The following is a 26,442-nucleotide window of genomic DNA, read 5'->3' on the forward strand; positions in this document are numbered from 1 at the left end:
ATGCAAGAGTCTCCAGGTGCGATGGGCGTCGATGGCGGTTACGCCAGCAATGTGCCAGCGTTTCTCACCAAGCTGTGGACCTTGGTCGAGGATCCAGATACCAACCACCTCATCTGCTGGAGTGCGGTGAGTTATTCATTACGTTTTTTTTAATCCTTGCGTACACTACAGTAGGCCTACTGTAACTCAAAGACAATATGTCTGTGTTAATCTGCTTGGACCTAACAATATGGGTTATCCCTCACATGGTATAGAATTGTGTTGCCTGGTTAAACATTAAGGGGTAGTTCACCCCAAACATTCTATAAATTACTCCCCCCATTCCAATGCCAATAATGTGATCACCAGCTCCCTAAAATAAAATAAAAAATAATAATCCATGAATTCAAGTCTCCATAAATTGACAATATGTACAGTACACTATGTGTGTGTGTAAGTAAGTAAGTAAGTAAGTAAGAAAGAGCTAGGCAGCTCACTGTATTCTGTATGAACAAGTTGAACAGCAGCATAACCTCAGCAATCGGCCATACTGGTTGATGGCTGAGGTTATGCTGCTGTTCAACTTGTTGATAAAGTGCTCGTCTATTCTGCTTTAAGCAATGCAAAACAATAGTGCCGGTATATAGGCTTTTCAAAAGCTTTTAGTTTATTATAAGGTTCTACTATTGACCTACGATTTATCTCACCAGTCAAGACTAGACAAAACAGGCTAGGTGATCATTTGACTGTTGATTTGAGTGTATTAAATTATGATATTGTTAAAGCAAGCATACCAGTAATTTAATCTGTATAACTGCATGTAATTGAGAACTGTATATCTGTATTGCTCACTTGAATGTATACTTGCAGACCTTTCTTTAATGACATAATGCCAGATATGAAAAAGATACAGAACCTTGGACTTGGAGAGATACTACTAGCAGATTGACATGCTAGTAATTAAACATCACTTTAGCTGTGATATAATGGCACGTGACTTTTCACATTTTCACGCAGATCATGATGATGAATGTGATTTTGTCACATGATTACATCCTGGCATCATCTCGTTAATTTCCATGCAAAATAGAGATGATCTCAAATAGCAAATTACTGTCAAGTATTACGAGCTTTATATAGCAGACCTACAAGCTCGTAGCGCGCCACCCTATGAGCTTGTAGATCTGCTAGTGGTGGAAAAAGTACTCACATTTTCACTTAAGTCAAAGTATCAATACTGCAATGTAGGAATACGCTTGTTACAAGCAAAAGTCTGCAATTCAAAATGTAGGCCTACTTAAAGTACCAAAAGTAGAAAGTAGCCTATCATTATGCATAATGTCCCAAGTATTAAAAAAGATGTTTGAAAATAGCTCTACAAGCTCACAATACGACGCATTGTGAGCTTGTAGAGCGTATGACGTATGACGTATTTCAGGTATAGGCCTACGTACAGTATATAAATGGAACTATGTTTTGTAATAATAATCTAAATCTACAAATTAACTAGTAACTACATTTTTCAAATAATGGTAGTGGAGTAAAAGTATAGGCCTAATTTAACTAGTGTAGAAGTAAAAGTATGAAAATTGGAAATGATCCAGTAAAAAATACCTCAAAACTGTACATAAATACAGTACTTGTACTTTGTTACTTTACACTACTGTGTGCTAGTTTTGCCACTGGTAGAACAACACACAACATGAATGAAAAAGGTGAAGGCAAGGTGCCCGCTGGCCAGGTGGTCCAGGCGCATGCCACACATAGGCTCTGGCCTGACGCGCGTTGTGTGTTCGAGTCCCGTTCATGGCGACCTTTGCTGCATGTCTCTACCCTTCTCTTTCCTGTCGCCTGTCGGTCTTCACTTGATGCTATCAATGAAGGCAGAAAAGCCAAAAAAACAAATCTTTTAAAAAAAGAAAAGGGTGAAGGCAAGGCAAGTTTATGTGTATAGCACATTTCAACAACAAGGCAATTCAATGTGCTTTACAATTATTGTTTTTAGCCCCTTGCCCCCTTCTATGCAGAGCTTTGTGTATATAGGTGTGTTTGTTTGTAGGATGGAATGTGATGATTTGATTGGCTGATGTATGATGATAAGAGCGCCCCTCACTTCAGTTCACACAAGTTTGATTTTTTTTCAAAGGGATGTTTACCCCCAAAATAACGATTGATTACTCCCCTCATGGATATTTGATTTAGTTTTTGTCGCATTCCTAAACCAATAATTTGATGTCCAGCAGTGGTTCCCTATGGAGACATACTGAAGGGCTATATCCTGGCCACACCCCTTATGCCTTATCCCTAAACGTATTGCTTTTGGGTTAAAACAAAATGTTTTTAAAGGTTAAAGCTGTATTTTGAATTTAATGAAACAGAAAATATATCTTCAGGTGGGTGGCCAATTTTCAGCCAATCAGGAGAGAGTACCCATTTATCAGCTTTGATTTTGTTCCAGTTTTGGCTGCTCATTTCTTTGTGTCATCAGATTGCTTAATCTGTATCCTGTGTGAGTTTTCTCTCCTGATTGGATATTGGAAATTGGTATCGCTGGCCTGAAATTGCATTTTCAGAATAGTTGTTAAAAAAAAAGAGGGAGAGAGAGACAAGAAAGAGCAAAGGAAATGCTTAATAACAGGAAATTAGCATACATTGTTTTTTTAATTCTGTGTAATTTCACATTTATTTTACCATGCGGGAATAGTCCCATTGACAGTCCCATTGACATTGGGACATAAGATATTGACATCCTATCTCTTTTGCAAGGGCCAATATGTTAATACAATATAACTAACACAACTGTGGTGTTGTAGTACGTGGTCTACCTGATCATCTATTGAGAAATGTAGACCCATGTGGGCAGGGATAGCATGACGCTTACCGTATATCCTCTGGCCCAAATGGGGCCACAGTAGAAACTCACCACTATTCACGCAGGGGCCATGGAAATGACGGATTGCAGCTTTAAAACTGATTCACACTCAGTTGTGAACATGTAGACAATCTAATGTTTTCATCATGTTACCCGGGCACAGTACAAATCACCTGCTACTGTATAACTGCAACTGGATTATCATTAGGCCTATGTAGATAAATACGCAATACCTAAATAATACCTATACCTAAAGGTACTGAGTATTTCCAATTACAATTAAGGTTTCTATTTCCGGTTGTTCTTTTTCTTCAGCAGACTGGGACTAGTTTCCATGTTTTTGACCAAGGACGCTTCGCCAAGGAAGTTCTACCCAAATACTTCAAACACAATAATATGGCTAGCTTTGTTCGACAGCTCAACATGTGTGAGTAGATATCTCTCTCCTCAGCTCTGTCCTCCTCCCCTCTCCTCCTCTTCACACCCCTCAAATAACAGTGTTAAACACCAGACTACTTTACTGCTGTGTCGTAAATAGCGTGTGTTTTACATGAGGAACTGTGGAAAAAGCCAGTCCCTCTTAAAAATAAATTGATGCAAGGCTTAAGTATTATTAAGTAGTATTCATGAATGCAATTGTATGCGATAAACTCTTATTTGACTGTAATGAATGTGCTATAAAAGTCTTATTATTTTACTGGGTGTCATTAGCCAAAGATTGTTTGACATAAAGCAGGGTAGTAAATGTGTGCGAGTCCTAAATTATAGTAATACAAGCGTGTGCGTGTGTGTGTGTGTGTGTGTGTGTGTGTGTGTGTGTGTGTGTGTGTGTGTGTGTGTGTGTGTGTGTGTGTGTGTGTGTGTGTGTGTGTGTGTGTGTGTGTGTGTGTGTGTGTGTGTGTGTGTGTGTGTGTGTGTGTGTGTGTGTGCATGCATATGTATGTGCGTGCGTGCGTGCGTGCGTGCGTGCATGTGTCAGATGGTTTCCGTAAGGTGGTGAACATTGAACAGAGTGGTCTGGTGAAGCCAGAGAGAGACGACACTGAGTTCCAACACCTTTACTTCTTACAAGGACATGAACACCTCCTGGAGCACATCAAAAGAAAGGTATGGACTATGGACGCACACACTGCACACACACACACACACCACACATGTTTATTGTCTCCACCAGGCCGAAGGTATGGGAAGAGAAGGCATGGGGAGAGAACATGGGGATGTTTTGCACTCTGTCCGTGTGTGTGTGAGTCTGTGTGTGTGTGTGTGTGTGTGTCAGTGTGTCCGTCCGTCCGTCCGTCTGTTACCAGCTAATCTCCGGCACGGTTAACCCGGTCAGTGCCAAATTTTGCACGCCCACTCCCTGGATGCCAACGAGGGAGTGTTGCCCCCAAATTTTCCAGAATGGCCTGTTGTAGCGCCACCAGGAGGCCGACTTTTGATAAACACATTTTTTTCCTATTACTCCTCTAGATTCTGTCCAAAAATCCCGCTAATCATTACACACACTATCTCTATAGTCATGTGTTCAAGACGGATCTGTCCGATATTTCATATTCCATCATAATTGGCTAACATTGGCTTTCAAAGTTTGCAGGATTGGCCCGTTTTGAACAAAAAGCCTCAAATCATGAACGCAGCATGCAATTTACGTGAAATCTTTCACAGACTTTTCTACTAGGCTGAGGAATATATCCCGCACCCTTTTCACATTGGCCTATTATAGCGCCACCAACAGGTGGATTTTTGCAAAACACATTTTTGGAACAAAATCCCTCAAATCATCAAATTGCCATCCAAGGCGTAAGAAGAAATGGAACCCTTTTCACATTGGCCTATTATACCACCACCAGGAGGCCACAACCTGACCTGGCCTGCATAGTGGAGACCTGTGCCCCGAGGGGCACTTTATCTAGTTATTACTAAATTTGTGAGGACGTCAACACAAAGACAGCATTGAAAAATATAGCTCTAGTTATTTTTTTGTCAAAGATATGTTATTGTTGCATTTTAATTTGTTCGAAAATACTTTTATTCATAGCTTTTTATTACCATGCAATGATGTTTAGCCAACCATGACTTAATTATTCAGGTTAATATGCTAATGTTATAATATAACTTTAGACAAAATATAAACAAACCAGGGCAGGTCAGGTTGTGGCCACCTGGTGGTGCTATAATAGGCCAATGTGAAAAGGGTGCCCACACACGCACACACACACACACACACACACGCACGCACGCACGCACGCACACACGCACACACGCACACACACACACAGACTCCCACACATGGACAGAGTGCAAAACATACTCTCTCCCCATGCCTTCGGCCTGGTGGAACAACACTAAAAATGAAGCCTTTAATGGCAAAGTGGTGCCCGGACCGGGCCTTATTCTCAATCTTAAGTAGACGGCTTGAGGCAACATCAGATCTGACCATCCGTCAACATTTGTGACGATGCCCCATCGATGCCCCACGATGCCCCGACGATGCCCCATCATTTTTATTTTAGCGGACTCTCACTTTTCCCTGTGTTTCGCCCAGGTAGAAGGGGTTTTGAGGTTAGGTGTAGGCATAATCTCTGGGACACACATGCAGGGACAGAATCGTGGATCATCACATCCTCGTCAACATGCAATGTTTCATGTTGCAGGCTCACATCAAACATTGACGGATGGTCAAATCCAACCCAAGTCGTCACCTGTGTGACAGCACACGTGTGAGAAGCCTAATTGTGTCCATTACCTAGCTGTCCATCTGACAATTTATGTGTCCTTGTTTGCTCAATGCATGCTCCTGTCTATAATCCTGCACTTGTGTTGTTAGATAAAGTTAGATAATTAGATCCTACTTGTATGCATTGTATGCAAACCATTTCCTCTGTGTTGACATTTTCTTCTTTGCTCTCCCTTGTGGGTTATACCAGTGTCAACCTTTTTTGTGTGCTTTTCTAGCACCATAACTAACGTCCATAAGTATGACATGCGCAGCACAGTATAGTAGTATACATCTGCTGTATCTTATCTCAGGTACATGTGTAAATCTGTAGATATGTAGATTTGTTTTTCTTTTTTGATCTCCTTTCTCACTTCCCACCCTTCTTCTGCCCTTGCTATGCACAAAACGAATCCCACCCACGTCTTCACCTTGTAAACCTGTGAAAGCTCAAAGCTGATTCTGATTTGTGTGTCCAGGTGTCCATAGTAAAGAGTGAGGAGAGTAAAGTGCGTCAGGAGGACCTGAGCAAACTTCTGTATGAAGTCCAGCTCCTCAGAACACAACAGGACAACATGGAGTGTCAGATGCAGGACATGAAACAGTGAGTAACTTTTACCTGAGGCCAGGGGTCAGGGGTCATTGCCATGCTCACTTAGTGGTGAACATCAAAATGCTTGTCTACAATTAGCTTCCAATGGTTGCGACTTTCGAGAGGGGCCTATTCGAGGCAATTTCACAAATAAATGTAATGTATGAATTAGTGATGCACCGAATATTCGGCCGCAGAAAATATTCCGCAGAAAATATTCCGCAGAAAATATTCCGCAGAAAATGGCTAAAAATGCATTTTCGGCCTATTCGGTTTCGGCAGAAACCGAATAGGCAGAAAATATATCACCGAATAGTGTATGCAATTAATGCATTCAAAAAAGCTGAATAAATGTTTTATGTGCCCATAATAGTGATTATTATTTAAGTTAAGTTTTGCCATAACCATTTATTTTGCCATAAATCAGGTAGCGTTAAGGTACGGCCATGACAGCAATGGTAGGAAAAAAGATATATAATATTAATCATATTCGGATTTTCGTTATTCGGTGTTGTTTCCTATATTCGGTATTCGGTTTCTGCCAAGAATTTCCCTTTCGGTGCATCCCTAGTATGAATGCATGTTACAATCCACCCCAAATTTTAATCACACATCGAGGGAGTCCCATACAGACCTCATCACAAAGGCTGCAACGAGCACTGTTTCAGAAACATGCTTTTTTTCACCAAATTAGCAATACCAACAAAGGAGTCATATGACAATGAGCCTCAAACAGGTTTTGAATACTGTTTGCTTGCAGAATTAGTGGGTGGGGCCTATATCTTACAAACAAACAAACATGACCGATTCAAGCCCAAATTGAATTGAGGGGCCTCTATAGAGTGCACCTCCAAAAGTGCGTGTGGGCACCATACGCCGCACGTTGTAGGCCACACAGCCTAGCACAAATGCACATCACTCTGCGTAGCACCCATTTCTAGTAAAACTCTGTGTTAATTGAACTCCCAAAATACCTTTTCCAACTTTATTTTGCCCAAAGATAAAGGGCAAAAATGTATGATTCATCATGGCATTCATCATTGTCTGAGCTTATCCAACTGAGGGCAGGCAAATCAGCCGCTTGGCTCTGATGCTGCCTGTGTGAGGTTGAATAATACCATTGTCAGTTGATAATGGCCCGGTTTCTCAAAGGACACATGGTGTAAGAGGTATGGTGTTGCACATGCTCAGATGCCCTCTAGGCCGCACACAGAAGCCTGTGAACATAGACATTTCGTGCATAGATGTGCCACGCAATGGTAGGTCTACCATTTTGAAATTTAATTTAATAATATTTGGACTGCTGGACAGCTTCTGGACAGCTGCCAGCTATATATATATATATATTCTTTTATATATTATATTTTATATTTTTTATATATTATATTTATGTATATATATTTTTTTTTATATAGTAAAGAGAGCCTACTGTCAGCTGTCCAGCAGTCCAAATATTATTAAATTAAATTTCAGAATGGTAGACCTGAGGCCTACCATACCAGGCCTCAGGTGTGTGGCCTAGAGGGCATCTGAGCATGTGCAACACCATACCTCTTACACCATGTGTCCTTTGGGAAACCGGGCCATTAAATGTCTTTAGCCTTAGTTATTCAAATGGGTGAACAAATAGGACTTGATCAACAATACCACACACATAGAATATAATATGGATATAGAATATCTATGAACTAAATTGCATAGTCCTGGTGCAACAATTCCCTAACAGTGTGGGAAGTGTGTTGGCTTCGAACCAGTTACCAGAAGGTATGTTGCTGGCTGTGCGATAGATCCACTTTTTGTTACCACCACACTCTGACTCCTCTGGTGTGATACCCGCTTAGACTAATAACATTTACAAAAGTACTGGGTCACACGGCACAAACACAAACATCGACGAAGGCTGGATAGCTGAAAGGTTTGTCCTTTCAACATTATAAAGAAATGTAGACGAAATTTAAAGTTAACTCACTCTTGTCATTGAGTGTTACTTTTGTAAATGGGTTTGTAAAGATGTGCCTCATCCTCGTTGGTACCCAGCCATACTGTGAACTTCTGAAGGTCGCTGCAGTTTTCCTCTCTGCGTTTTGCTTCCTTTGCACCCAGATAAAGGCCACTGTCTCCTCAGCTGTGAATTCTAGTGAACAGCCTATAGCTTTTCCATTTTTGGCATGATAAATTGCTTTAAGCCCGGAGATCGGAACGGTGCCAGTAGCATGGGGTAATTTAGCTGCACTGATAGGTCAGCTGCCATATAACCAGAGGAAGGTTTATCGCCCATACATTATTTGTATCTCTCCAGAGTCTCCACTCACCCATGGTAAATAAAGGCTGGGCATGTGATGAATTAACGAGAAACCGAAGAGGACGCAAATAACCGTGACTCGTCAGATGAATCTGTGTTGCTCTGGAAGTGTGCATTGCTTTTTGTCTGGAGGAATATAAAGCGGCGTGCAAAATGTTAAACGGTAATAGATTACACCAAGCCAAGTTAGACTCAGTTCCAACAGGATGACTCATGATGCTTGCGGCAGGGATTAAGAGAAATCACGTTCCCAGGCCAACAATGCTAGTTCTAGCCTGGCAGTCAGAGCATTATGACATGAGGAAGGTGTTGAAACAGGTGGACGCCAGGAAAGCATGCAGCCCAGATGGTATCTCAGGGAGAGTGGTCAAGACCTTTATTGGATCGTACAACGAGAAGTGACAGGAAACGGGTAGAACGAGACAGGGAGTGACACATAACAAAGGCCATCAGGCTTGGGAATCTAATCAAATCAAATCAAGCATTATTATTTATATAGCACGTTTAAAACAAATAAGATTGACCAAAGTGCTTTAAACAATAAAATCAGAAACATCAGAAACATTTATGCATATAAAATCAAATACATCAAAACAATTATGCATGATGTGCACCCACATGGCAACAAGACATGAATCAGATAAACTAACAACAAAATCAGGAATCAGGAATTATCAAAATCCATATAGAAAAAATATGAGTCTCAAGAAGAGACTTGAATCGAACCCACGACTCGCTGTCAGGCTTCATTAGAGCCTATACAGTATATGTGCTATGGGCCTTAAACCACTAGGCCATCGGTGTCCCTTGTTTGTTTGTTTGTAACCTTTATTTCAGGGGAATCCAATTGAGACCAGGGTCTCTTTTTCAATGGCGCCCTGTATACAAATAAGAACATTTACATTTTACATACATGACATGGACACACAGTACAACAAATATAATCCACAAGCACATACACACAGAAACAAAACCTTGTAACCAAATGTTACAGAAAACAGGTGCATATGCCTTCCTCTAGTGTGAGGTCAGTTAAGAGTATCTTAAAAGTAGTAAACGAAATAAAAACATTCAACTTCAATTTATTTTGACAACCATTCCATAAATGTGGAGCATACACCCTGAAGGCAGTATCTCCCAATTTAGTAGTAGTTTTTGGTACCTTCAATAAAAGCATATCTTGTGATCTAGTACCATAAGCTGATGTATTGAGAGCTAGCAGTTTTGTTAAATACAGAGGTAGTTTACCAATTAAAGCTTTATACGTGAACAGGGTAGCATGTTGTTTCCTTCTAAGAGCCAGAGAGGACCATTCTACTGAGGTATATAATGCACAGTGATGTGTTCTGAAACCTGCTCCTGTAATAAAGCGGAGTGCACTGTGATAAATTGCGTCCAAGGGTTTTAGAATGCTGTCAGTGGCATGCATATACAGGATATCTCCATAATCAAAAATTGGCATAATTGTTGCTTGGATTATCCTCTTTCTATTCTCTTTAGAGAAACATAATCTATTTCGATAGAGGAAGCCAATTTTAGGTTTGATTTTCTTTGTTAGATTTGCTATATGTGTTTTAAAAGAGAAATCCTCATCTAGCCAGATCCCTAAATACTTATATGATGAGACCCGCTCAATGTGTGCCCCTCTCAGAGACAATATGGGGTCACCTGTTTCCACTTTTGTTTTATTTGAAAACAACATGTACTTCGTCTTGCCTACATTTAGGGCAAGTTTAAGATCCACTAGTGCATGCTGAATAATGTTAAAAGCAGATTGTAAGTTAAATATAGCTTGACTACTTGATGGGGCAGTGGTGTATAAAATTGTGTCATCAGCATAAAAATTAATATCGCAGTTCTCAATGTTCTTTGAGATTTCATTAATATAAATAGTAAATAAAATGGGTCCAAGTATGGAGCCTTGGGGGACTCCTTTTTTAACTTCTAAGAAGTTCGATTTAATGTCTCCAACCATAATGGCTTGGGTTCTGTTTGATAAATAGTCCTGGAACCAAGAACAGGCCATGCTATCTAAACCAATACATTTTAATCTCTGCATTAAAATGGTATGATCCACCGTATCGAAGGCTTTTGCCAGGTCAATAAAAATGGCTGCACATTTTAATTTTTTGTCCAGTGCAGTTGCTATGTCATTTACGACCAATGATGTTGCTGTGGTTGTACTGTGTCCAGGCCTGAAGCCTGACTGAAAAGTGTTCAAGATGTTATTAATGCTTAAAAAGCTACAGAGCTGCTGTTTGACAAGTGCTTCGAAGATTTTAGCCAGGCATGATAATTTAGAAATGGGCCTATAATTATTAACCGCACTTGCATCTCCCCCTTTGAATAGTGGGCTTACTTGTGCAGATTTCCACACAATTGGAATAGTTCCTGAAGCTATGGATAAATTAAAAATATGCGTTACAGATGGGGCAATCAGTGGAGCTGCAAGTTTTAGCAAACTAGGCACCATATTGTCCTCGCCAGTGGATTTGTTCGCATCAATATGAGTTAGCTCAAGTAAAACATCTGTCACAGTAAACTCTTTGAATGAAAACGAATCTCTGTTTTCCTCCACTGTGGATGTGCTTGAATCAGCTGCAGATAAACCTCCTGCAGGGGAGGGATCGGATCTTTCAAAAAGATTTCCAGCGGTTATAAAATGTTGATTAAAGAAATCACACATCAGGTGTTTATCAGTAATAGGGCCATCCTCTGTGTCAAGAGATTTTGGCAGTGCAGATGCAATAGGACCAGAGTTTAGGGATTTTACAATTTTCCAGAATTTATGGGCCTTAAACCACTAGGCCATCGGTGTCCCTTCACCACTATATTCATGACTCGCTGTCTGGCTTCATTAGAGCCTATACTGTACAGTATATGTGCTATGGGCCTTAACCACTAGGCCATCGGTGTCCCTTCACCACTATATTCAAGCCCAAGAACAACTATCCAGTCAGCCTGAATGACTACCACCCAGTACTAGTAGCACTGGCTGGCTGTTAAACTTGCTGACCTGGGACGGAAACGTTGGCTCGAAGCATTAGCACTAGTAAACGTACATTTTGGAGCATCAATTGGTGTGCGGACTCTATTTATTCTCATAGCAGTTACATCTCAACCACCCTCACCCTCAACAACGGGACTGTCTGGAGCCCATGGGAATAACTACTCCCAGGCTTTGGACGTCCCTCCCCTCTCTACAGGATGTATACACATGGCAGTGTTTGAGCAGAGCTAAAAGGCTTCTGAATGACATGCACCAGCCCAGCAATTGACAATGGTTTATGCCACTGAGGTCAGGCAAGCACCTGCGTTGGCACATGGTCACCACAGAGAGTTTCCTTTTCTTTGTTTTTCTTTCCTTTTCAAGACCTTAAAGTTTAAACCATGCACATACAGTATACCACATACCTGCTGTGACACATGCCATCTTAAAACTGACAGTAATATCCACAATCTTTTCTTTTCAAGAGTAAAGATTTACTCACTGAAATAAACATAGTTATAATATTGCTGCTCAGCTTGTGTGTCTGTTAAATAAAAGAAATAAACAAACTCTGTGAAATTCAAATCTGCATTTAGCCTGGTACCACGACATTGCACTGCATGCCTGAATCCAATCAGGAAACATTACGGTCCACTGTTGAAATAATAAATGATACCGGTAATATCCTCATGATCATCACAATGAACTTTTACTAAATTTGTTTTTTTTGTTGTTGGCCAACACTTTAGACCAGGGGTGCCCAGAAGGTAGATCGCGATCTACCAGTAGATCACTAAGGCTTTGCAGGTAGACCATATGACATGCCCATATAGAGCCTGTCAGCTCAAACACAGGCTCCAATAAGTTTCTTTCAATAGCATTACAATAACTACAAATTCTATTTTCCTCTCTCTATTTCCCATTCCAAGTGTGTTTGTCATAGTATGTAAGGCCAGTGCTGCTATTTTCAGCAATGGGATAATACTTTTTTGGGTGTGGTCTTCTTGATCTGGTCATTTTGAAAGTAGATCTCAAGTCAAAAAAGTGTGGGCACCAATGCTTTAGAGTAGACAGACACCTGTGTGACGAGTATTCATATGTGTATGTGCATTGTGCGTACAAAGTACAAACACATGAGATTATGTTATGCCTGTGTTTGTCTACACTATGTAAGGATTAAGCTATTACAGTATGTACACAAGACAAGGCTATACAAAATGTTTAAAAAAGCATTTGTTTTTCTTTTGAAATATAGCATCAAGGACAGGATTATTTTGTGAAAATGTAATTAAACTGTAATAGCAGTAAGTCATTACATAATCCTTGGCACAGTGAGCTGCAATAATTATTCTTCTCAAATTAAAACCAAAACAAACAAGCATGACTAAACAAAATATCAATTAACACAATTATACCGAAAGGAGAAAATAGAGTTTGAATTAATGGGTGCTTGAAAATCTCCCATTGGGTGCACATTTTAAGGGGCGAAAAACGGAGAGCACATGCAGGAACACCTGCCGCTAACACCCATCGCCCCCCATCCCCAAACCACCACTAAGTTTGAACCAATTACTCACACCTGATTTATTTGTCTGTACAGCCCATTGTTGCTACACGTAACCACAGCGGGCCCATTGTGTGGCCCTGCTGCTTTGTGTCCATATTGTAATTGCATTGTTCATAACGAGAGAAGAGAATGTTCACCTGCTCACCTGACAACTGATGGACAGGTGTGTGCATGTGCGTACGTATGTACATGCAGTTGTGGAAAAAATATTCTACTTAAAGGGGAATTCCACTCATTTTCAACATTTTACTATGTCATTAATATACCTAGAGGTCTGAAAAAAATCATTAACATGGTGAAACACATCTTGAAGATGTCATCAAGATGTGTTTCACCATGTTAATGATTTTTTTCATACTTACAGTTCTAGGAAACACAGAATGGGGGGGACTTTTTATTATTTCCATACAACAGCTCTAAGGTATATTAATGACATAGTAAAATGTTGAAAATGGGTGGTTTTCCCCTTTAAGTAAACATATCAATAGCCTTTACTGCAATATAGAAATACTCTGTTACAAGTCAAAGTTTGGTATTAAAGATTTACTTCAGTAAAAGTATTAGTATTTGCCTGGAATTATACTTAAAGTACCAAAGGTTAAATAAATCATTATGCAGAATGTCCAATTTCACGGTTTCAAATGTATAGAAATCTTTAGAAAATAGCCTGTTTCAAGCTCACAACACGTTGAGAGTTTGTAGATCGGCTATTTTCTAATAGCCAATGTTTGAATAGGGTTGAAGTGGTTAATGTATATGTTTTTTTTGAATAATAATCCAAATCTACAAAGTAATCAGTAACTGAAATTTTCAAATAATTGTAGTGGAGTAAAAGTACAATATTTGTCTCTGAGATGTAGTGGAGTAGAAGTAAAAGTATTGAAAATTGGAAATACTCTCCAGTAAGGCAAGGCAAAGCAAGGCAAGGCAATTGTATTTGTATAGCACATTTCAACAACAAGGTCTTTCACATTTCGATCTGCTTTGCACAAAACAGTAAAGTAAAAGCACCTCAAGATTTTACTTAGTAAATGCATACATGCAGTATCACTGCATGCATGCGTGCGTGCGTGTGTGCGTGTGTGCGTGTGTGCGTGCGTGCGTGTGAGTGAGTCAATGCTGGTAAATCTGCCAAGAACTGTTGGCCACAGGGAAAGAAAAAACAGATAATGAGCTGTTTAACAACTTAAAACCTCTATACTGTTATATAGTTAAACAGACCAGAGTTGCAAAGTTTTGTACTTGGTGCGCTGTTTTTCCCCCCGATCTACACCAAATCTCTCCACCAAAAATAGCAGATCTATGCTTGTAGATTGCAACATGACGCATTGGGGAATGTTCCCCCCAAAATGGGCATGCTGCTGCGGAGTGGTTAAATATATTGATCATAATAATCACTACAGACAGAATTATAACTTTATAACAGCTATTCTCTCCTCCCCTCCAGGCAGAATGAGGTGCTGTGGAGAGAGTTGGTCTCACTGAGACAGAACCACACGCAGCAGCAGAAAGTAATGAACAAGGTGCGTGTACACTTCAAACATAATAATGTTACCTATATTATGTGATTGTAATCAGTGTATTGAAAGTGATTTGATTACATTACTTGGGTACTAATTACGTGTGTGCGTGAGTGTGCGTGCGTGTGTGTGTATATGTACACTTCAAACGTAATATTTGTAACTATGTGATTGTAGGTAATTGATGTGATCGACATTGGTTAAAGAGTGACTGAGAGAGAGAGAGCGGAGGGGGGTGTGTGATCGGGTGCTGATTCATGCTGTGCCTCTTTTTTCCTTGCCAGCTGATTCAGTTTCTGTTCAGCCAGATGCAGTCCAACACACCCAGCTCTGTGGGCCTGAAGAGAAAACTGTGAGCGCACACACACACACACACACACACACACACACAAACACGCACGCATGCACACAGTAACACATCAACAATAGTGAGACAAACAGGGTCAGAGTGGAGCAGAGGGAAGGGCTAACTCAGCTGACACACTGAACAAATGCTGTGAATGGAAATGGCTGCTGAGTCAGGTTACACACACACACACACACACACACACACACACACACACACACACACACACACACACACACACACACACACAGTCACACACACGCATATTCACCAATGAAGGCACAAATGGGTGCATGACCCCGCTGTTGTCTGTGTGTGAAAAGTGCTGGCTCAGCGCTGTCACTGTGTCAGGTGATTGGTGAATCAACCCCAGTGTGAGAGAAGGCAGCCTCGCTCACACAGTGCTACAAGAAGACCACTATGGGCAGTTAAACATTTTAGAAAGGAGATGCATGACGTATTGACATGATTGAATTTGATTGTCTAATTCGTTGTCTACTTACAAAGACAACGAGGATATAACATAATGATCAACATTTTTAATTGACTACTTATATACGTTGTCATAATTATGACAATTAGCTTAAGTTGAAGTGTGAACAGAATGGTACAGTAGTCTAGCTGATAAGGAGAAGGAGCAGGCTTAAAACACACTCACAGCTGGCCTTGCTGTTACGCTAAGAAGAAGAAAAATCTGCACACTTGTTTCTAGAGCTCCACAAGAGACTTTAAAAACCCTTTTAGGTCAGTTTTTCACCCCCTCAGTGGTCCTTGAGGGGGTTCCAGGTGGTCCCCAGCTGGAACCCCCTCAGTGGTCCTTGAGGGGGTTCCAGGTGGTCCCCTCCCAGCTAAATGATGAACATTTGGTAACCAAATGGACCCTTATAGATAGCATAAAATGAAACCAAATGGACCAGTAAGGGTCCATTTGCTCACACACTTACGGGTCCATTTGGTTTCATTTTACGCTCTACTAGTGTGCGGATGTTTCTTCTTCCTCCTCTGTGATGTTTGCCTTGATGCCTTGACGTCCAGCAGAGATGTGCACACACTCCTGTCTGTGTGCTTGCTGTTATAACGCAGCCCTTCTGTGAACCACCCAAGGTCGCGGTGTTCAGACTCAGGTGTCTCCTCCTCCTCCTCCTATGTATTCTATACCAAACCATCCACAGCAACCGTGTATGGTGGCCGCATTTCATCCATACTGTCCATGCCTAACAGAAACAAACTCTTCAGTATTACCAGTATTGCTTCCAAAATTATCGGACTTCCCACACCAACACTTTCTGATATGAACAATAATGCCATCACACGGCTAGCACTCTCAATATCACGTGACACTGATCATCCCCCGTTATCGCTTCTTCAACCTCATGCCATCAGGACAAAGATACAGAACCTTACCCTGGAAAAAGGTTCGTTTCATTAGGAGTTTTGTCCCCTCAGCCATCGCGGCATTAAACAAACTGCCCCGCCGATAGGATGGTTCTGTATACAGTGGGGAACTCATGTTTTTGTTTGTCTTGGTGTTATGTTTTTCTGTGCTATGTGTTGTTTTTGTTGTTGTTGTTGGTGTTGAACAGACCTGTGAAGATGAATATCCTTCGGGACAATAAAGATTATTATTATTATTATGTTAAGATGGTGAACTCCTTCACTAGGGAAGATTATGCCTTCCCTGTGCTTTTGTCATATCTCCCAGAGGAATATAAAGTCTGGGTATGTGGTAATGTGTATCATAGAGAATGCATGGCATTTTCTAAACATGTCAATGGCAGTTAGGTGGCTGTGTTTAAATGTTACTAATTCACTGTTCACCACATGGATCGAGCAATTTCTTTATGCTCCACATGTTAAAATTATTAAAGATTCAACAAAACACAACATTTATGTACACTACAGTGACCTAACAGGACATGGCATTTATATGTACCAACTACCAAGTAACTCAATTTACAATTTAAGCATTTAGCAGACGCTCTTAATCCAGAGCGATTTACAGTAAGCAAAGACAACACAAGGTAATACATCAAATGCATAGAAATATAGTCATCTAATTTAGGATCATAAGTAAACCAAGAACCTATCAGTCTATATATAGTAGAATATCCAAAGTAAATCGATAATCTGTACATTGAAACTATAAACACTATAGGATCTGTCTACATACTGTAACATGCTATCTAAATCACATTTTTAGCCTCATTTGTATAAGCCTGCAAGGTCGTTGAGGCTAGGGCAAGTGCTATGAAAACACTATACAATATCTACAATGTTCTGTGGTAAGTAAGTATAGCCTTGCCGAGCCATGAGGCCCATAGGGCAGGAGCCTATCTCCTGTTTCTGTATAGCGTGAGGCAGTTTGATGTACAAGTCCACCCCCTGGACATGACGCTAGTATGTCGCAACTAACTGTGGTACTGTATACTGACACCGTGACCGTTATGGATTATCCAATACAATGTGATTTGTTCACTGATATGCTACAGGCCCCTGATGTTGGACGATGGCTCACCCAGCCCTCCGGCCTCCAAGTTCAGCCATAGTCACACCATGGAGCCCCTCCACGAGCCCTTCTACATCCAGTCGGTATGGAAACACAATATTACACTCAAAAGGGAAATTAGCACAGCTATTAGCTAACGATAATTACTACTACTTTAGAGCAGGGTTATTTTACGATTAATACTTTTTTATTGTTTTTCAATCAACAGGGAACAGAATTTCTTTTTGCAATAATGTAGAAACAAATACTTAAAGCAGAAAAAAAGGGAAAAACAGAGAAAGCAAAAGTATAACAATAAAAAACAAACAAAAAAAATAAACAAAACTAATATTAAAATAATAAGTCGATGGATATTCAGGGAAAATCAAGTACAGTTCATATAATAGTCTGCTCAGTTCACAATTAGACAGTGCCTCCAGTGTGCGCCTCCCACTTAACCCATTTTAACTTTGTTAAGAAGTCTGAAAGACCAAACATTCACAGAAGGGGGCACTCAAAGCAGTTCACAGCGCGGCACTCAATTCATGCCACGCTGCGAGCTTGTACATCTGCTATTTTTGAAAAATCTTGAAAAAAAATCTTTCAGATGGGAATCTGTGGCCAAATCCGCTTGGGGTTCCTTTTGGCACGAAGAACGTTTGAGAACCAAGTACTTCATACCTCATTCACCAGTGTGTAGTAGGGTTAAAAATGGTAAATGGTGCATTTATATAGCGCCTTTATCCAAGGCGCTTTACAGAGATTGTGCATTACATTCACCCATTCACACACACATTCATACACCGATGGCAGTGGAAACCATGCAAGGCACCAACTAGCACATCGGGAGCAATTAGGGGTTCAGTGTCTTGCTCAAGGACACTTCGACAGTAACTCTGGGGGAGCGCGGGTTCGAACTGGCAACCTTACGGTTGCCATCCAGGCACTCTACCCCTGAGTCACCGCCGCCCCTGGGTTATAGAACAGAGTCCCATTATTACCTATAGATCAAGTGTGTATACTGTGTAGGACTGTGCCATATTAGGTGACATAAATGTTTTACAAAGTAAAGTGATAACGTCACACCATGCCCACAGTTATGCATAGGTATGCATAAACACTACATCGTTGCACAAAAGCATCAAAAGTAGCAGATGGTCGAAACTGATTTTGAGCTTGTAGATCTGCTACCTTTGAATTTGAACTACAGTTTTGGACATAATGAGGTTTCCACCAGACAGAGAAGATAAACTGTATACACCGGTGTGGGAATTCAAGCAGCAAGATGTTGGTAGGACAACAAAACCTGAACCCCAAATCAGCTCATGGCATTTGATCACTGGTGGGCTGTTATGGTCTGTGGTTGTGCATTTACAAGAGATTGTTTTTATCTGGTGGATACAAGCTGAGTAGAGTTGTAAAAAAGATCAAAGTCAGGAGAGTGAGACCAATAATTATTATAAAGTGACTTTGCACCGTTATTGCGGTTGTTCCTTGCTTCGACACTAGAGGGAGACATTTTGTGTCAGACAATGGAAAAGACTACAATTTTAGGTATGATCTTGAGCCTTTTGATTGATTGATTGAAAATATTTATTAACAGTTTGCAGAATTACAGTACATTTGCATGTCTTAATGACTGTTGGTAGGGCGTTCCACATTTTGGTGGCATAGAAGCGAAAATACCTGTGGTGTTGTTGGTGTGGACTTCGTTAACATTATAAGGAAGTATTTAGACAGGTACATGGGTATCTTGGTGGTGTATCGAATCTTGTGGACCAGACCCATTGCAATACCCAATGCAAGATGCAAGATGCAAGTATTTGTTGTCTGCAAGATGCAGACAACAAATACAGACAACAAATACAGACAACAATGTTACACCAACATGTATTGTTATTTTACCGTACCAATGACTGTTTGATTGATTGATTGATTGAAGAATTTATTAACAGTTTGCAGAATTACAGTACATTTCAAGCACAAACTCAATACAAAGGCTGTTAACTGTGAGTGGACGACCCAATTAAGCATTACACTTGTTTCCAACAGGGTCCACCATGTTCAAATCATCAAAACATTTAGAGACGTACAAATAGACTCTTCTATAGACAGAACAGGAATTCATCAAAAAGGAGGTAAAAAGGGAAAAGAAATATATACAGTGAGGGGAAAAAAGGGGGGGGCGGGGGGGGGGATTCAGATTTTACGGGGGCCAGTTTCGAATTGCAGCCATCCGTAGGTGCCCTTTGAGAGCGGTTTTGAAGGAGTCAAGGGATTCGCATGTCTTAATGACAGTTGGTAGGGCGTTCCACATTTTGGTGGCATAGGAGCGAAAAGAATTTAGTCCCTTGTTTGTGCCGAATCTGGGTTGTACATGGTTCGTTGCACTCCCTCTGGTGTTGTGGGTGTGGACTTCGTTAACATTAAGGAAGTATCTAGACAGGTACATGGGTATCTTGGTGGTGTATCGAATCTTGTGGACCAGACCCATTGCAAGTTGCTGTACTCTGTCGTCGACCCTAAGCCATTCCAGCCTGTCGAAGTGGGCAGGGGTGAGGTGGGTTCGGGGGGCTAGATCAAGTAGGAGCCTGACCAGTTTGTTTTGGGAAGTCTGGAGCCTGGTTTTAAGGGCCTTTGAGGTGCTGTGGTACCAGGAGGTGCATGCATAGTCAAAGAAACCCTGTACAAGGGCTCCTGTTAAGGTCTTCAAGGTGTTTTTGTTGACCAGTGAGGAGATCCTGTAGAGGAATCTTGTTCTATGGTTGACTTTTTTGATTACGTTGGTGGCCATTTTATCACCGGAAAGATTAGCCTCCAGGATGGAACCTAGGTAGGTAATTTCATCTTTACGTGTGATAACATTGTCACCCACTCTAACCAAGAAGCCATTTGCCTTGCTGAGATTACTAATAGAGCCAAAGAGAATGGATTCAGTTTTTCCCAGGTGTAAAGATAGTTTGTTATCAGCGAGCCAGGTGCAGATTCTACCGAGTTCAGAGCTGAGGGCATTTTCAACCTGCAGTTTGTCCCTGTCCGAGACCAGCAGTGCTGAGTCATCTGCGAACAGGAACAAGTTGCAGTCACAGGCTGAAGTCATGTCGTTTACATATATTAGGAACAGTAGAGGCCCTAGTATGCTTCCTTGTGGAACGCCACAGCTCACTGGGAGGGGGGGGGACAGTGTTCCGTTCACTTCCACCATCTGTTCTCTCCCCTCCAGGTAGGATTGCATCCAGCTCACTGATGTGCTATCGAAACCAATTGCTTTTAGCTTGTTAACCAGTATGGAGTGGTTCACGGTGTCAAAAGCCTTTTGGAGGTCCAGCATGACCATGCCGCAGTATTTGCCAGCGTCCACCTCTTGTTTGATGTGGTCGCTCAAATAGAGAAGGCATGTGTCAGTGGAGTGGGATGTTCTGAAGCCAGATTGGAACTCGTACAATAATTTATTAGTGGCAAGATACTTTTCAACCTGTTCATAGACTATTTTTTCCATCACTTTCGAGATGGAACTAAGAATAGAAATAGGGCGGTAGTTGCCGGGGTCTAATTTACTCCCTTTCTTGTGCAAGGGGGTTACTTTGGCCATTGTGATTCAAGTACTAATTTATGTCCTTTGTGCTCTACAATAGAGACTTGTAAATGTACAATCAGAGCCATATTCAGTCTAGCCTGGTAGGTAACAAACAGCACATCAACTCGTGTCATAAACTCTTCTCTCCCTTCGAGTCAACTTTCTCTTCTTGTTCCTCAGCCATCCAATGAAACTGCCTCTTGCTCAAGTGGGGGGCTGTCTGGGGGACCAATCATTTCAGATGTCACTGACATGTCCCAGCCAAGTATGTCTATCCAGATGCAACCTGAGGAGACCAGGTGAGTACAGTAATACAATACAATACAATACAATACAATACAATACAATACAATACAATACAATACAATACAATACAATAATATACAATACAATACAATACAATACAATAATGTAATCAAGTAAAATGGCAAAGAAATTCCCAACTCACAACTCAACTGAAGAGTTTAATTCAGTTTAATAGCTATGACTATAACAAATAAAATATATAACTACTGCCCTAGAGGATCGCCTCTAAGGCCATGGATAACCTCTCTGAGGCTTTGACCTATAGGACCAGCCTTTGAGGAACACTGATGAATATGGCTTGCATCCATAGAGATAAGTGCGCCATGCTGATCAAGGAGGAGCCAGTGAGTCCAGGAGTAAGAGGTGGAGGGAGAGGAGGAGCAGGAGCAGAGGCCGTAGCACTGGCTTCCTCCTGCGATGTGTGCTCTTCAGAACCCCCCGTCCTCCCGGTGGCAATGGTACAGTCCGTCCTGGAGGGGAGGGGTTCGGTGGCTTCCCTGGGGGAGAGGCGGGGCAAGAGAGCTGCTCTTGACAGGTATAGCGAGCTACATCTAACTACTAATTCTATAGATGTCTGTCTGTATGTCTGTCTGTCTGTCACTTCCGTAGCACTGCGTAAGACTGCTGCTCGCTTAGGGATCCATCTCCAAACGCGGCGGCGCTTTGGCGCGCCTCTACGCCCCTCACGCAACATTGCCCTGTGCTCTGACCTCAAAGTACGCTGCTTACAAGCACCAAACTTCTTTTACTTCATTTTTGCCAAAATCACCTCCTAGCATCGTGCCACCATTTACAGATGCATGACAGGAAGTCAAGTAACTCTAGGGTTTCTGTGAAACATCCTCATCATGTTATCAACAGCTCATTCTGCAACATCCTCATCATGTTATCAACAGCTCATTCTGCTACACCACTCTTACTAACCTTACCTATATAATTCCGCGTCAACTCTGTAGCAGAGGCCGTAGCACTGCCCCCCCCCCCCCCCCCCCCCCACACACACACACATAATTATGTCTGTAGACATAATATGTCTGTAGACATACGTATGTGTCCAAGTGTTTATTCTTGTCTGTGAAAACACTGAGGCTATCATTCTACTTGTGTCTGTGCATCTGCATGTGTGTGTGCAGCTGGGTTACAAATGAAAACAGCTTGTGTTCATATTTGGAAGCCTCTGTGATGTCCATAAATTAGTTGTGAGCGGCCTGCAGATTGCAGGGATGCCCAAGCGGAGTAAGGCATTGGCTAATTGGCTAAATTCTGTTCAGTGACTGTTATAATTGGCAGTCGCCACATATGGAGGAGGCGATGCTTCCTGTATCCGTGATCTGTATCCTGAAATTGTTGAGTTTTCTAAGCCTTGTCATATCGTATTCGTGTTCAACAATTTGTTGTTAAATGTGAGCGCAAATAGGCCTAAAGGGGTGTGTGTGTGTGTGTGTGTGTGTGTGTGTGTGTGTGTGTGTGTGTGTGTGTGTGTGTGTGTGTGTGTGTGTGTGCGTGTGCGTGTGCATGTGCATGTGCGTGTGCGCGCGCGCGTGCGTGCAGGACGGAGGTTTGTGATCCAGCAGAGAATGTAGACATGAGCCTCGAGGATCTGCAGCAACTCCTACTGAGGAGCCATCAACAGAACACTGTGGAACCTGGAGCAGCTGCTATGGATGTCAGTATGCACACACACACACACACGCACACGCACACACACACACACACACACACACACACACACACACACACACACACACACACACACACACACACACACACACACACACACACACACACAAACATACAAAAGTTTGGCGCAAGCTTGTATAATGACTGTAATTTCTTGTTTTATAATCTTTCTTTCTTTCTTTCTTTCTTTCTTTCTTTCTTTCTTTCTAGCCCTTCAATTTAAACCTGCCTTTGACTGAGTGGAACTTTACAGAGATGGAGTCGAACCTTAAATCAGTGAGTCCTATAATGCATAATTCATGCTCCATCAGACCATCACATGAAATAGTGTTGCATTGCGTGAACTTGTAGATTGGATATTGTGGCGCGCAACACCTTTCAAACACATTCTTGCAAAATGTTACCCTCTGAAGTACAGCAAGGACATTTAAATTGTCTCTCTATAGTACATGTTCCAGAACCAGGACCCTGACGCCTACCCAACCGCTGGTTGTGAAGAGCAATAATTGACCAATCACGTGCCTTGATACTGGTAAGTAAACCACGTGATTTCAGATTGGTGTGAAGAAGTGGACAGCATCTACATCTTGTGGTCATAAGGAATTCTGTAGAGATGCACGATATTGAAATTTTGTCCGATATCTGATAATATGCAGATTCAATACGATACTGATACCAAATGTACATTATATTATATTATATTATATTATATTATATTATATTATATTATATTATATTATATTATATTATATTATATTATATTATATTATATTAACACAATCTTTGCCACGAACACGGGACCTCGCTTTTCTCTCCACAATCCGCCTTTGCCAGAACGAGGGAACCCGTCTCTCTTTAATTTAATTTAATCCAGTAATTAAAATAATATTATTTATTTTATATATTTGTTTTTTACTCGCATGACAGCATACATACGGATCCGACATACGGAAAATAGAAATCAGCGATCCGGTTTGATATCAATAATGAAGCTTATCAGACGGACCAATCCGCCAGAAGCAGTTGCCAGTTGGATTCCTTCTGGCGGAGCGTTACGTCACAAGCAGTAAATCTGTTTTAAGCATCTGCCGATACAGATTTTTCCCGATACGATATTTATATTTTATAGAACACGTTTACGCCTGGTTACTCAGGGGGCCCTTCTTCTTTGTTTATTTTACGCATTTTTCTGGCACTGGCGCCATGATAGGTTGGATTGTGTTAAGCTCATTGCTGAATTCTGTAATTAATTTCAAAGCCATTAATGGTCACATCATTATTGTGTCAATATCGGTGAAATATCGGACAATATCGGTGAAAACATATCTGCATTATTTTGACATCGGTTCGATACCGATGTCAAAATAATGGCTACCGATAATATCGTGCATCACTAGAATTCTGTGTTCCCAATCGACATGTTCTCTGCTACTGAGCCCTGTCCGTTTCTGTGTATCTACAGGTGGATATATATGCCCCGAGAATGGCCATCATACTTCCTTGTCTTCTTATCCTCAGGCTACAGAAGTAACCACAGCCCTTCAGAGACTCAATAGTGTTGATTCCACCATTCTGGCATATTGTGCAATACCTATAGACAAGACAGCAATTAACAGCCAACCAAACTTCTTATTTTTGGACCTCAACATCTCAAGTCCTGTATTTCTTGGTCACTGACTGTGTGGACCAACCATCAGATAGCTCTGTGGGCATGGAGGACAGAGGATGTACAGATTTGGCCGGACACTGCTTTGGAAACGACTTCCTGGCTCCTATGTTTTTGGAGAAGCTTTGGAATTATTATGTCTTCCATCACTGACGTTGAGCGTTTCAGTGACGGGACAACCTTGATAGGCCAATCGGCTGGACACCGCGACCAACAGGAACGCCTTCTTCCCAGCAATGGGAAGAACTTCACCCAGGACTGGAGTGACCTGTGATACTTAGAAGCAGACCAATCATCCAATATGATGACTGCACTCACCAAACGTGGGGTTTGTGATATGAAAAGCACTGTAATTACCAGATTCCATTAGTCTTGACCATTACGCCTGCTGGAGAGACTGCAAAAGCTGTGCCCCTGGCTCCAGTTTGTAAGCACTTTAGTCTTTGTGTGAGCGAGCTTTTGCTTGTAGAGCTGACTTTTTCTTTCTATAAATAACATGGTGTACTTATTTATTTACAGAACATGTTATGTGCCCAATTTTGAGTCTGTTCAAAGACAGACCATGGGCATCTCAAATGCTACCACGCCGGCCTCTAGTGTTGCAAGAATGGATGCCCTTGAAAAAGACAAAAAGGGTGTTCTTTTGTAAGGAGCTAAAATAATGGATTCGAAGACACAATCCACTGAGATGCCTTTTTGCTCTTGGCTTACCATGGTAAAGATAGTGGTTAAAATAGCACCAATTCCCAACTGTATCTTTGCACAGGTTTTCCATATAGACATAGTGTTACTTCTCTTCTGTCCATTTTAATGTGAGGGGTCAAGTAAATAAGAATATGGATTTCTCATTCGACAAAAATTGTGAGGACACCATACATTTGCTTTTTTGCACAATTTGTATCACTAATTTCCTTATTTATGGCAACAGACTATACTGTATATTTTCTCTTTGCGAGCGTGACCAACATTATATCACTGCGTTGCCTAAGTGAAATTGCATTGTATGCTGTTGTATACGAGAGCCACTGGTCTGTATAATCGGGGTTGTTTAACCTTTTTCAGTCAAAACGTTTTGTTCCCATGGTCATTTTAACATGTTACTACTCTTGTCAGGTGGGGGGCTGGAGCCCCAACAGAAATAGGCCCACAACCCATTGTATAATAACAGGATGTACAGTAGCGAACAGTATGTGTATAAAGACTGTGAATTGGCTGACTAAAGCATAAAGCTCTGCCAATCAGTGTTAATTTTGTAGACTAAAACTATGACGAAAAAATATCGACTACCCTTTTTTTTCCCACTGACGACAACTAAATAAAAACTAAAGTGGAAAAGACATTGAGTAGAACTAAAAGACAAATAATTTGATACTTGGTTGCACTCGGGTGCTGCACTCTGAAAATAGCTGATCTACAAGCTCACAACAAACTCTGGGCTTGTAGATTGTCTATTTTCAGCATGCAACCCAAGTGTATAAAATCAGCCATCAAGGCCGGCTAAAATAGCCTACATTTTCGACGACAAAAATCAACAATGCATTTTGTCGACTAAACTCTTATGATAATAATCGACTAAAACTAGATTAAAACTTTTGAGGTGACTACTAAAACTAATTTTTTTCATTTAAAAGACTATGACTAAACTAAATCAAAATTTGCTGTCAAAATCAACAATGGTTGGCTGACTCACTATGCTTAGAGCTCTGCCAATGAGTCAGGAGATGTGTGGTGAAAGCCATTAGTATTCATACTCCATACAGGCCCCGCAGATACTCTGTACTTAACTCTTATATTTTAGGTGCTGTGTCCAAAATATTGATATGAATCATTTGCAGCATCTGTGTC

The 26,442-nt window shown here is 41.1% G+C and overlaps 1 protein-coding gene across 1 annotated transcript; it reads left to right on the forward strand.

Moving 5' to 3' along the window:
• hsf4 (heat shock transcription factor 4) lies at positions 1-25,855 on the forward strand (the record flags this gene model as incomplete). The annotated part of the gene is made up of 13 exons (XM_079502187.1): positions 1-126; positions 3,170-3,278; positions 3,831-3,958; positions 6,047-6,171; positions 14,465-14,540; positions 14,822-14,889; positions 17,373-17,472; positions 21,126-21,244; positions 21,562-21,786; positions 22,803-22,917; positions 23,142-23,207; positions 23,378-23,463; positions 24,394-25,855. 12 exons carry the CDS (start codon positions 1-3, stop codon positions 23,435-23,437), a joined length of 1,317 nt encoding a protein of 438 aa, XP_079358313.1. The 3' UTR covers positions 23,438-23,463; positions 24,394-25,855.
• Between the last annotated feature and the right edge of the window lie 587 nt (positions 25,856-26,442).

Source organism: Electrona antarctica (genome assembly GCF_951216825.1).
Source record: "Electrona antarctica genome assembly, chromosome: 5".
Lineage (NCBI taxonomy): Eukaryota > Metazoa > Chordata > Actinopteri > Myctophiformes > Myctophidae > Electrona > Electrona antarctica.